Source organism: Strigops habroptila, chromosome 11 (assembly GCF_004027225.2).
Source record: "Strigops habroptila isolate Jane chromosome 11, bStrHab1.2.pri, whole genome shotgun sequence".
NCBI lineage: Eukaryota > Metazoa > Chordata > Aves > Psittaciformes > Psittacidae > Strigops > Strigops habroptila.
This window is the reverse complement of record NC_046360.1, coordinates 3,959,836-3,972,520: the sequence shown is the minus strand read 5'-3', so window position 1 is coordinate 3,972,520 and position 12,685 is coordinate 3,959,836. Positions and strand designations below refer to the sequence as shown.

The following is a 12,685-nucleotide window of genomic DNA, read 5'->3' as shown; positions in this document are numbered from 1 at the left end:
CTGGCTGCACTCTTTGATTTCCATTAATCTGCTCCTATTGTTTGTGTTCCTCCCTTAAGAGTAGTTATTAACGGGTTGCGGATGAGGAGGCACCCTGGGTTCTTTTGCTTGGGATAGATGGCCCAGCAGCACCCGGTTGCACCCAGCTCTGAAGCAGCACCAGTACATCCCCAGCAAGATGTTATGCTCCCAGTTTGCTCCCCAGTGGGAGCACCCTCCTGCTGGCAGGCCATGGAGCATCATCCTCCCCATAGGAGTGCCCCACTGCTTTGGTGACCTCATTTGGCTCCAGCCCCAGTCCAGCTGTGGTGGAGAGCATCCAGGGCCTTAGACTTGCACTGAGATCTTGCTGCTCCATGGTTTGCAGGTGTGGGGATGCATGGGCAGTGCTTTGACTGTTTGCAAGCACATGAGTTTTTACTCTGAGACAAAGGTAGTTTGCTGCCCTTGGTAAGGAAAAAAACCTTGCTTGGTCCTGCTAGTGTGTGGTTAGTGCATACCACCAGCACAGCATGGTCTGGTGCAGGAGGGTTTTGTTGTCCCCTCTAATTTCACCCCACGTGTGAATATCCCTCTAGTAGAGAGTGAATTTTTTCTCTCTGCACAGGAAGAAGCATAAAAGCTTTTAAACTATTCTAGAGCTTGAAACCGTGTGGCTTTGCACTTGGTGCTGAGTTTTAAAGCTGAACTTCCGATCTGAAGAGTTTAAATAAAGAAAAACCATCCCCCTTTTACTGGTAGACACCTACCACAGCATGGTCTGGTCTATGTGCTGAGCTTCCAGGGAAGCAGTTGGCTTGCTGAAAGCTGTCAAGGGCTCTAGGACCTCCAACATGGAGTGTGTGTATACATGTGGCATGTGTGTGTATATATATCTCTACATATATATATAAAAATAGATAGATATCTCTACATGTGCTAATTAACTCTTGGGTGGCTTCAAGCCAAGATGTCCAAGTATGAATCTGTTATCAGGAAAGTACCTTGAACTTTGCAGATCCCAGCAAGCTTTTGGAGCCCTTGAGAGCATCGTGCTCGCATCCTCGGCTGCTGCAGGGAGGGTTTGCCCCTGCAGAAGCACACGTGGGCTGCAGGAGAGCTGGGAGGAGGGTGCTGGAGTGTCCCTGGGGTGAGCAGAGCGGATGTTGGACCGCGTGCTGCTCCCTGCATGGCCCCCAGCTTCAGGTGGGAATCGGCCATTAAAATCCCATCCAGTCGGAAGCGTGAGGGGAAGTGGGGCAGTCATACTGGGAGTATAAATACACCCCGGCTGCCTTCTGGGTGCCTCTGAATTCCCCTGCGTGTGCTGGGGCTTTCCTGTCCCAGGGGTGGATTGCACTGAGCATGCCGAGCTCCAGATGGGGACCCTGTCCCTGTGCAGGATGAGGTCCGGTTGCTCCCAGGATCGGGGTGGCAGGTAAGGTGTCCTGGGGCTCGGCAGTGATGCGTGGATGCAGGGCTGGGGTACCCCAGCTCTGTGCAGGGAGTGAGCTGAAAGCAGGAGGGGACCTGGTTGTCCCCCTTTTCCTGCCTTGAACACCAAACCTTGCTGTGTGTTTTCCCTTGGGGAGCTTGGCAAAATACCTTTGGCTGAAGAGGCTTGGGAGCACGGAGATGTCTCTGCACATCCATCCTCCTTAGGTCTTAATGATGGTTTGCTGGAAAATGTTGGTTTTGTAGAACTTGTCCTCTTTGTAAGGCCTTCAGGCTGTTCCCCTCCTGCCATTGCTGCTCTGTTTGTCGTGCCCAGCCTGCAGGGACCGTTGCCTCGGTTTGATCTGCTGTCTGGCTGGGGAGCAGTGCGTGGATGCTGAGCGAGGCTGCCTGCCTGCAGCAGATAGCAAGTGCTTTATCAGCACGGGCTGATCTGTGGTCTCACAGGAGGAGGAAAAAAAAAGTAGAAAAACTTCCTCTTTTTTTGGTTATGTTTCTTTTTTTTTCCTTTCCCACCCCCCTGCTTGGGTTTTGTACGCACCAACTGCTCTTTCAGTTGAAATTGCGTTGGCACCCTGTGCAAGGGACCATGAAAATGTGGGGAGAGGCTGCTGTGGAGCCGGTGGCACTGGAAGCTTTCTCTGCTGCTGGTGTGCTGGGAAAAGATTTAGATACTGCCCCAAACCTCCAAGGCCAGGTTGGACACAGGGGCTTGGAGCAACCTGCTCTAGTGGAAGGTGTCCCTGCCCGTGGCAGGGGGTTGGAACTGGATGAGCTTTAAGGTCCTTTCCAACCCAAATCAGTTTGGAATTCTGTGTGTGAGAGTGTGGATGGGGAAGAGGATGGGCTGAGCAGGGACTTTTTGTGCCTCTGGACCTTTTGAAGCGCCAAGACTCCAGTTTGTGTTTTTGGGAACTAAGTTACCCCCCAAAAAAATACCTGTCCCAAGAGACTGGGAGACATAGATCAACAAAACAAATTACAGTCAGTTTGCAGATGTTGGGGGAAGGCTTTCCAGAGCAATCAGGTGGGACGGATTTGGGATAATCTTATACTTGGACTTGTCTGTGATGGGAGCAATCCACAACAGAAACTTGTCAGTGGTGTTTGCCAAGTGGAAAGTGGGACTACCGGAGAGTTGAGGGCAGTCAGGTTCTGGCGATCACCTAAGCCTTGATGTTCGGTTGTCTCACGGGACCATGGTTGACTGACTATTAACCCGCTGCTTTCCTGTTTGCTTCCAGTTGTTGTGTGACGTGGACAGCACACACATGATGCCGAGGAGCTCTCGCCTCTCCTAATCCTTTGCCGGTCATTTGGAAGCAGCCCTTCCGAGATGTCTGGATCTACGCAGCCCGTGACGCAGAGCTGGCGCGCCGCCGAGCCGCGCTACGCGCCGCACGCCATGTCCTACCCGGTTCAGATTGCTCGACCACATGCGGTAAGGCAAGAGGCTTTCCTTCCCTCCCCTCACGGGGTAGGGGCTGTGTGTCATGACACTGTCACTGGGGCAGTGGTTCAGCTGCGCTGGTCTCGGATATGGCTGTTACACAGAAATCAGACTGTTTCCGTGCCTGTGGTACAGGATTTCATCATTCCTCTCTTGTGGGATCCTCTTTTGTTTTTCCATGTGGCACGCTCATATTTTCTCTCCCTTTCCAGCCTCTTCCTGGTGGTGCTCATGGTTCTCTGGCTCATCACTTCTCAGCACCCAAGTCCATTTGTCTTCCTGGCAGGAGCACCCTTGGTTAGATGCAGCAAACAGCTTGTGGGGGAGAGGGGAAGGTGTAATCCATGTGGAGCAGAGCACGTGGCCTCCAGCCCTCTTTGGCGTGGCCTTGAATCACAAGGGAATGAGCATCCTCTCCTGTGTGTGACCTTACCATGAGCCTGGTCCTTGCTCCTCACACCCATGGGGGAGCTCTCCTCACTTCCAGGCAGATGATAGCTGGGGGTGAACCTGCCCTTCCATCAGGAGATCTGTCCTTCTCTATGTGGTGTTCCTGGTTGGTGGTAGCAAGGAGAAGACTGAGCTGCTGTGGTTCTTCCATTTTATCCTTCCCCACTTTTCCCCTTCTCTTACCCGTGACTTCTTTGTCTCCTCTTGGATCAAGGCATGAGCTGGTGGTGATTTGTTGGCTGTGTTTTGTTGAATCTGCTGCAGCTTGCACAGGTTAATTCACCCAGATCCAGCCTCTCCTCTCCGTGCCTATCACTCACGCCTGAGCTTGCTCATCCTGAATGGTTAAATGTTTTAGGTTTAAGCCCTTAACAGAAAAAACCCCTCTCCTTAGTGGAGAGCTTTAGTCAGCTCAAGCTGCTTAAATGAATCTTATTAGGTGTGGAGCGTGGCACACACTTCCAAGGCTGCTCTTTGGAGCTGCTGCTTGGTGGGTTACAGTGAAGTGGCCATGGCCAGGAAGGGGCTTGTAACACAAGTCAGTGAGGAGGCCTTGTCTTGGGGTTACGTTTCTGACAGTGATGGCTATTGAATGGTAAAATTCCCGCTGTGATGATTTTAGGATTTGACTTGAAAGCCTGGAAACCCATGAAGTGTCAGCAGAGGGGTGTAATTCCCTCATTTGCCCTCTTTGCTGGGCTTCAGCAGAGCGGCACAGGGAGCAGAGCTGGAGTTGGGAAAGGCTTTGAAATAGAAGCGTTAAGGAGGGCGCAGGACAAGCTTTTGGCTGCCTCAGCTGGCTCATCCACATCGCTCGGGGCCTGCGTGCTTCTGCACAAAGCAGCTTTTCATCCAGGCTGTGAGACATGCTGACCTGGTTCGGTTTATGGGAGCTTTGCTTCCATCAGTGCGAGCGTGTTTGTCTGGGAGGTGGGACAGAACGAGAGCATTTGTCTCGGAAAGAAAATCCCAGTTCTCTTTTTATCAGAGCAGGAGGAGGATGTGACCAGCTGAGTGAGATCTGCAGTTGTTGCAGAGCTCTGATTTAAAAACAAACCCAAAAACCTCAATACCCAAAGTGGAGACTGAATTTAAAAGAGTGTGAAAGGCTCCTGGACTTGGGGTGCTGAGTCCTTGTCTCCTGCAAACCCCGGTTACTTTCCCTTTAGTGTTAGAGCAGGATGAACCAAGCGGGGCAGTTGTTTGCAGGTCATATGGAGCTCAGGGTTTCTCCAGCCTGCCCTACTCTCTGGCTACAGTGAATACTGGTTTTATTCTACCGTATTAATGTTGGAAGAAGTTGCTGGCATTGGCTTCCAGAAGCTATTTTTGCAGCCACATGTAATCTTCCGAAGCCATGTGATACCTTATAGGTGTCTGGATGCAAGAGGGGTCTGAGCTGAGATCTATTTGGATGGGAAGCCGAAAGGCTCCTCTTGTCACAAGTGTGCCAGCCCCACATAAACCTCCTCTTTCCTCTCCTGGGGAGGGCAGGCAGAGCGTTCCATGGAGCGTGTCCCTGCATGATCTGCCCTGCTGCTCTCAGCTGTTGGCAAACACGTGTCTCTTGCTTGGCAGCACCACGAGCTGGAACCCGGCCATGGCTCTGGGGCTGGAGCTGATCTCTGGTGGGATTGCTTGGGAGAGGAGAGCCCAGTTGCTTTGAAGTTAGTGTGCTGTTTAATATTAAAAGTCAGTGGTATTTGCTTGCATGTCTTGGCCAGGTCAGTTTTGTCATGGGGTGTGTTTGCACAGTGAGAGCTTGTTTGGAAGAAAGCAAGAGAGGCCAAAACCAACCTGACACCAGCATGTCTTGCATGTAAGTAGATTCTGGTTCTGGTTTGCTGCATTCCAAGACATCCTTTCCTGAGAACTGGGAATTCGTCAGCCTAAGGATCCTTATCCTGGCGGTGGGAACGCCCTGGGTCAGCTCCTGGGGCTGAGCGCAGCAGGGCTGCGAATGCTGTTCTAATATGTATACATGATCCCATTCCAAGTGTGGCGGTCGCGCCCAGGGATCGGCGCAGCAGGAATGCCGAGCCCAGAAATGAGCCGTGACGTTATTTTAGGCTCGGAGACACTTCATGAAAAGTGATTTAAAGGATTGCAGCTGTTTGATTTCACAGATGAGGCAAGCGAGAGGGGATGCTGTGGAGGGGCAGGAAGCGGTGGGAGCAGGCTTGGGTGTTTTTCTTTTCCCATTGCGTAAACCCCAAGGGAATATCCAACAAAATGAGGGTGGAAAGATGCATTTCAAGTGAATAAGCAGAAACATGCTTTGTACATATGGGCACCATCTCCCAGCAATGCATTCCAGGAGTTACTGCTGGGTTTGGAGCTTGCAGAGCCAGGACTGGTCAAGTGAGGATGTTTGTTGGCTGGTTTCACTCTCAGGTGCCAGCTTTGGGCAGGGCTGTGAGCCCGTGGCTCTGATGCAGAGTGAGCTCTAATGGGTGATGCAGTGAACAGGCTCTTCCACAGGGTAGGTTGGTCCCCAGCCATATTGGGGTGTTGTCGTCCTCTTCCTCCTCCTCACTGAGACACGTCTGGTCCCAGGAAGGCTGGATGTGGAAATGGTGTGATGTTTTATAATGATCCTCAGTATAATTCCATCATACCAAAAAATATCCAGTGAAAATAGTGACAGGCATGCGTGTTTTTAAAGGCAAGAAGGAATCATGGTGAAAAGGCTCTGTTTGATTTGATTTTCTTTACCTAAAACTAGAATCACCAATAATCATCAGTTTCTTCTTAAGAGCACTGAGTGTTTCTTGATCAAAGTGCAGGGGAAATGCTTTTGTTTTCCGTATTCATTAGCTGTAATGTTGGGGTGCTTAGTTGGCTTCTGTCATGTTCAGCTTGGGAACAGAGGAATTGTTTGCATGCTCCGTGACCTTTAGCTAAAGGTGAAAAAACACATTACTTATGCTCTTAACCTTCTAATGTGTCCGAACTTAATGCTCTCTCAAATGGAACTTTTCCATGAAGGATATTCATTTTCAGGCAACCTGCAGGTATTTTCTGTAAACAGATCAATTCTCCTGCATAGCACATGGACAGAAGGGTTCCCTGCTCTTCTTCCTGTGTGGATCCAGTTTCTTGCTGTGCCCTCCTTACCAGTCACCCTTCTGTTAGTGCCCTGACATTTCAGAGCCGCAGGAATGACGTGGCTTCGGATACAGGCTGGAGTTTGCAGGAGGGTGGTACCAGCTGCAGGAGATGTCCTCCTGCAGCAGCTTCTGTGGCAAAACAGCTTCTGCTTTTGGGGTGCTTTTAGTGTTTTACCTATTAAAGATCCTGAAGAGGTTTGGGGATTGGTAGGGTTGGGATGTGTGCACATGCATGTGAAATTAGCGCTCCATCATCACTGAATCCCCATCAGGGAGCAGCATCCCCTCCCTGCCAACAAGAGATGCTCTGCATGCCTCCTATTTGTCCCCATTCCCTGCACACACTTCAGCTGAGATGCAAAGGTGAACTTAACCCTTCTGCTCCAGCTTTGAGACCATGCTTTCTCCTGTGCCACCTCTCCTGCCCAGGAGCAGCTCCGTAATCCCTTCATTAAACTCCCTGTTTGCAAAACAGCACTTGTGCAGGAGCGTCCCAGCCTGATCGCTTGGGTGTTTTTGGCCTGGCATAAATAACTTCCTTGTCTGAACCAGAGACAAGAGGTTGGTGCTAACTTGTGTGTTGATTTGGTGTCCTAGCCAAATGATGGCCTGGGGGGAGCCAAGTGCCTTCCCTGCCCCGGCTCCTCCTCCCAGCAGGGTGAATTAAACCCGGTGTCCTGCCCTGGAAGGTGCAGGGAGGAGATGGGAGCTGCTGAGGTGGCAGGAGCTCGCTGCTGCCTGCGGTGACAAGGTCAGCGAGGCGATGCCAGGTAAGCCTGCAGAGAGACAGTGTGTTTTGTATTACAAGCGCCCGGCGCCTTCTCTGCTGTGTTGCTTTTCCTTGGAGTCATGATTCACACTTGTATCTGCTGGAAGCAAAATGCCAGTCTGTGTCAGGGCTCAAGGAACTTGCAGAACGGAAGAGTTTACAGTGCACCACCTCCGAGCGCAAAGAAAAGCCTCTGTACCAGCTGCACAGCTGAGCCCCCACCGTGTGAACCACCCCCCGGTTCAGTGCCAGGGATTCACATCCCGATTTCTGCCTGCTGGGCTCCAGAGAATGCGCTAAGGAATGACATGAAAATCAAAAGCATATCTTGGAAATAGTGACTCCGATTGGGTCTATCACGAGGACTCGGCGCAATCTCTCTCCTGAGCCTTTCCAGTGAAGGATTGCATTAGCTCTGAGAGGATTTGGGAAGATTGGCTTTCTGCTGTGGGCCTGGGAGAGCATGGAGGTGAAGGAACAGGACAACTAATTCCCTACCCTGGGGTCTCTCTCCTATTGCCAAGAAGGAGTTGGCTTACAGCAGTTTGTATTTAAAGCTCATTTTCCCTAGGATAGACAGCCTTTATCCAACACAGTTCTTTTTCTTCAAGCTACTGTAAACTTCCGTGATTGCTCACTAACCTGCTTTTTGGATGGGATTTGATGCAGGGGGTGATGCTTCACTTTTGCTTGGTTTCAAGACTGTAAATCCACAGGGAAAGAAATAACTTTTGCTGTGTATGTGGTTTGGCAAAGGTAGAGACACACTAAAGGCACTTCTGGATACGGAAAGCCTTTGCCTGCATGCCTGGTGCACGTTGTCCCACCCGCCTCTGGAGGCACGTTCAAGACTGGGGGGCTTTTGTTGGTTGTCACTGTCCCCACATTTATTCAAAATGCTGAGCAAGCCAAGTTCTTTGGCCTGAAGGATTTGCGGAGGGGTAAGGAAGTGTAGGAGAGCTGAGAGGAGGGTGTGAAAAGACGAAAGGGTCCTGCATGCACCTGCAGATAGGCTGTGGGTGTTGTGTCTGGTGGGAGATGGTGTGGGATTGTGCTGCGGAAGCGAAGCGATGGTGAGCAGAATGACTGCCTGCTTGTAGGGTGGAAGTTTTGGGTTTGTTGTGTGAAGAGCTGCTCGCCCCATGGGGGTGTTTGTGACCACAAGTGACTTCAGGAAGCGCAGCACCAGGCGTGGGGAGCGGAGGAAGGGCAGACGGGTCATTCCGGCTCAAAGGCGCCTGGATGTGACTGGGACACGAGTCTTGTGATGGAGGGAGGCTCAAAAGCAGCACTGTAATGGATGCGGTGCTGCTCTGCGGGCACCTCTGGCTGCCGGGGAGAGGGCTGGGGCTGGCTCCAGCACCCGGCTCTGGTCAGATGACTGGGAAGCCACAACAGCCGAGAGCTGTCCCACCGAGACGTGACTGCTTCCCCATGAATGGCATATTCAGATGGGACAGCTAAACAGCCCTGCTTTGCTGGAGGGGCAGGGAAAAGGGCGTCAGGAAGGGTGCATTACTGTGCAGCTGGTACAGATGCTAATGGTGCTGGCAGCAGACGTGGCCTCAGCGCAGGGATGGCAGCAGGATCAGTGCCTTCCAAGAAGGGGCCACGTGCAGTGTGGTCATCTCCTAAAACAAAAGGCTAAGTCAGCAGCTTCAGAGAGGTGGATGGCAATGAGACTGTGTCGGAATAATAAGGGCATTTGTCTTTTCAGCACATGTTGCATCCCCATAGGCGAGATAAAAATGCATGTATTCAGCCAGGTTTTTATTACTGACCTTATCTTCAACAGTAGAGCTGATTGTGGAGGAGTTGTTGTTTGTTTTATGGATTATTTTCTTTTCTCCTTACATCTGCAGTGAGCTCCTCCCAAGCTTTTGGGGAGGAAGTTGTGCAGACACAGTGTACTTGTGGACAACCTGTTTTGATCAATAACCACCTCCTTTGCACTTCAGTAGGAGGTTTTCGATAGCAGAGGGTAGCTCCTCTTTGCTGAGCGCAATGGGCTGTGTGCTGTGCTGGTCCCCTCGCAGCCCATGCTGTGTCTGGACCTCATGGAGTAATGCTCTGCTAAGCCTTCCCCTTTCCTCTTACCTGAAATGGCTTTGGGAGAAATTACTTTCTCCAGGCAAAGGCTAAAAAGTGCATTTCTCGGTCTGATGAGCAAGTGCTGTGTTGCCAGTGCCAAGGGGTATCCAGGCACCACAGAGCTTTTCCTTTTATTGCTAAAATAGGTCACGCTTGCTGCTGGCAAAGAGAGATTTAAAGCAACATCTTTTCTCAAGGTCCAGGGAGTGCAGAGCAGTGGTGGGGACCATCCCCTGTGTCTGGAAAAGCCACTTTGGCCACTCCACCTTGGACTGGAGATGTGGTCTGCCTGCCTCACTGGTGGCACTGATTGCAGCCAGGGTTGCACTGAGGGGCTGGCAACAGCTTATTGCACAGACTAAGAGCTGGATGGTCCAAGTCCCTTGCAGGTTTCAAGCTGAGATACACTGCTCTGTGCTGGCTGCGTGTTCTGGGAGCGTGGGAAGCTCAACCTGCCATGTGCTTCCCAGCGGGATAGGGTGGCTTTGCAGAAAAGCAGGAGGAAAGGGATGGAGCACGTGGCTGGTGTAGGCGCTGCTCTGGGCAGTGCTGTTCTTATCTCTCTTCTTGGGGAAATACCAGTGTAAACTGGAACACTGAGGGTGAAGGTGAGGTGTGGGCTGGAGCAAGGTCCCTAGATCCACCGGAAAAAGTGGGGTGATGTTGGGATAAAGTGCCCAGCTCTGGCTCTGTGTTCTACCAGTGTCACAGTGTGTGGGGACACCAGTCCTGCTGCTGTCACCCAGCAATTCCATGTGGTTAAAAGGTTCCCAGACAGCACATGGGCTGCTCGTGAACAGCAAAACAGGTCAGGCAACCTCTTCTGAGATTAGATAAGGGGCAAGTTATAAACAGTGAAATAAATAGGGATGCTTTAGCGTTGTTTTTTGCTCACTGTTGGACCACACCATTATTAATCGGCCTCATTTAAACCTGAACGCTTGGGAGTGCTTCAGCAGAAATAGCACGTTGTTAAGAAACGCAAACTATTCGCAATCCAACGCTGGGCGAGCTCATAACAGTCCTAATCCTTGGTGGAGGTGGTGAAGAGCTGGGATTTGCTCCTCTATGAGCGTGAGCAGTGCCCTGGCCTGTTTGCCTGCCTGCGAGAGGTGAGGAGGACAGTGTGGGACAGCGGCTCGGAGCTGGGTGAGATGTCCTGTGCCCGGGTTGCTCCGCAGGTGAGCGGTGTCCTGTGCCCGATGCTGTGATTCGAGGTGGTGCTGGTGCAGGTGCTGCTCAGCTGGCGGATGTGGTGGGACCCCGGGAGCGCTGCTGCTGGCGTCACTGCACAGCAAGAGCTGGTGGCTTTGAAGCGGAGCTGTGTGCACCGAAACCCAGTGGGGAGCTCCTGGCTCTGTGCTCGGCTGGAGACGTGGTAAGAGACGGGGAATGGATCCAATACTTGAGGCTGCTCGAGCTGTGCTGCAGGTGCTGGTCTGGCTGCGCTCTGGGTCTCCATGGGTTTGCTCCAGAGCTGTTTTCCAAGGAAGCCAGAAGCACTGGGTGTTTGCGCTTGTTTCTGTGCTGGTGGGAGGAAGAGAGGAGGAGCAGTTCGCTGTTCTCTTGCAAGACCAGCTCCAGGCTTCCTTTCTGCAGGCCTCGTGTCTCTGGGGTCTTTTCCTTGGGGGATAATTCTTGCAGCTGTGGAATGCCATCCGGATGGAGCAGTCGGTAGATGCCTTATCCGTATGGATGTGCTGGAGCTGAGAGAGCAGGGTCAGAGCTGCTGTTGGCCATGGTGTAGTGTTGTCTGGCTCCGCGTGTTGCAGGTCAGTGCATCACTTCCAGCATCACTTTCAAACCTGCTTTTCCTCCTTGTTGGAGGTCAGGCAACCCGGGCTGGGCACCTGCAGGCAGGGGAAGGAGAAACGCAGCACACCAGCAAGTGCACGTGTTCAGAACGGAAAGTGAGAGAGGCAGAAAGGCTGTGAGCAGTTATTAGTTAAGCGTGGGGTTATCCTCGGGTCAGGGGACAATGCAGAAGATGTTGTTGGAGACCTTGCGGTAGGTAAGGCAGCAAGCTGAAAGCTTTTCAAATTGTTAAAAAGGGGGGAAAAATATAATCAGGGCTGCAGGGCTGTTTTTGTGTTGCTGAGAGCTTTTCTGTAACGCTGCATTCAGCCTCCTGGCTTTAGCCGGTTTGATTAGTGTATCTAAATGAGCCTGATAAACTCGGGTTATTTAGGGTCAGAGGATTTACCAGGAAGGGGAGGAAGACGGCGCTCTCGGTGTTCCCAAATCAAATAACAACACAAAGACCTTGGGGCTGGCAGTGCTCTCAGTGAGCAGCACCCCCAGGCAGGGGCAGTGTGGATGTGTCCAGCCTCCCTTGCTGGGTGCAAAGGGTGCTGTCGGCACCTCTGGCTGGGCCCAAGAACCAATTCATTCTGCTGCATGGAGTGTGTTATAATGAAGCTGCTTTGGGCTCTTCAGCATTTTATTTACCTAAACATTGGCTGCATTGCTCTGCTGGGTGATTTATGGCACTGTCGGCACTCTTGGTGTCTGTCTGTCTGTCTTTGGTGATGCTGTTTGTACTGGCTCAGCCCAGCTGGTAGTTAGAGGGGACACAGCTCCTTTTAGCCAGGGTTATATTTTGGGAAGCTGCTGTTTTATCAAGAGAATAAGGTCTTGACATTGAGACTTCCAAAGTGATTTTGGTTGCTTTGCTTTGGTTTTGTTTTGGAAACATTCTTGCTCCTTTGCCTGAGGAAAGAAGCTTAGTTTCTTTCAATATAAGTAAAAAAGGTGCTCATCTTCTCTTGGCAGCTCCTCCTGCCCATTGCAAAGCCTCTTCCCAGCCCCCCAAACCTGTTGATGTGCCAGAGCCCCTGTCTGCCCATGGTCTTTCTGCTTCCTTAATTTCTGTTTCATTACATGTCTGTGTAATTCTTGCTCTGAGAAGGAGCAACCTGTACTTTGAAGCTACAGAGGTTTTTAGTTGTTTTATTTCAGGTGTCTTGCGGGTGCCAAGGATGCACTAGATATTTTAGGTCAGGATGAGGACTAAACCACATTTGTGTGTTTTGGTGGTGGGGAATTCACGTGGCACCCACTGGACGCTGCTCCCTCGTCTCTGCATATGGAGGGTGCAGTGGCACTGGCAGCAAGGTGCCTCCCACCATATGTCTTTAAAACACTGCTAACCAAAATCGAAGCCTCTTCTGAATCACAGAATCGTTTAGGTTGGAAAAGACCTTTAAGATCATCGAGTCCAACTGTTAACCCAGCATTGCCAAGTCCACCAGGCAGTTCCGAAGGCAACTCATGAACCTTTCCAGCATTTGTGTTTGAAAAACACAGGCATAGCTCCCAGTGCAATTTGTTGTAGTAACTTGCTGAGCAATTAATCCACCTACGTCCTGCCCATGGTTCCTT

General features: G+C 51.4%; 1 protein-coding gene across 12 annotated transcripts in view; it reads left to right on the top strand.

The window, feature by feature from the left end:
• Nucleotides 1–12,685, top strand: part of NCOR2 (nuclear receptor corepressor 2) — a 236,808-nt gene that overhangs the window by 69,254 nt on the left and 154,869 nt on the right. For all 12 annotated transcript variants that reach the window (XM_030501177.1, XM_030501167.1, XM_030501179.1 and 9 more), the window contains exon 2: nucleotides 2,679–2,875. In XM_030501177.1, the coding sequence (XP_030357037.1) occupies nucleotides 2,771–2,875 (105 nt within the window). In that variant the 5' untranslated portion in view covers nucleotides 2,679–2,770. The remainder of the gene's footprint in view (nucleotides 1–2,678; nucleotides 2,876–12,685) is intronic.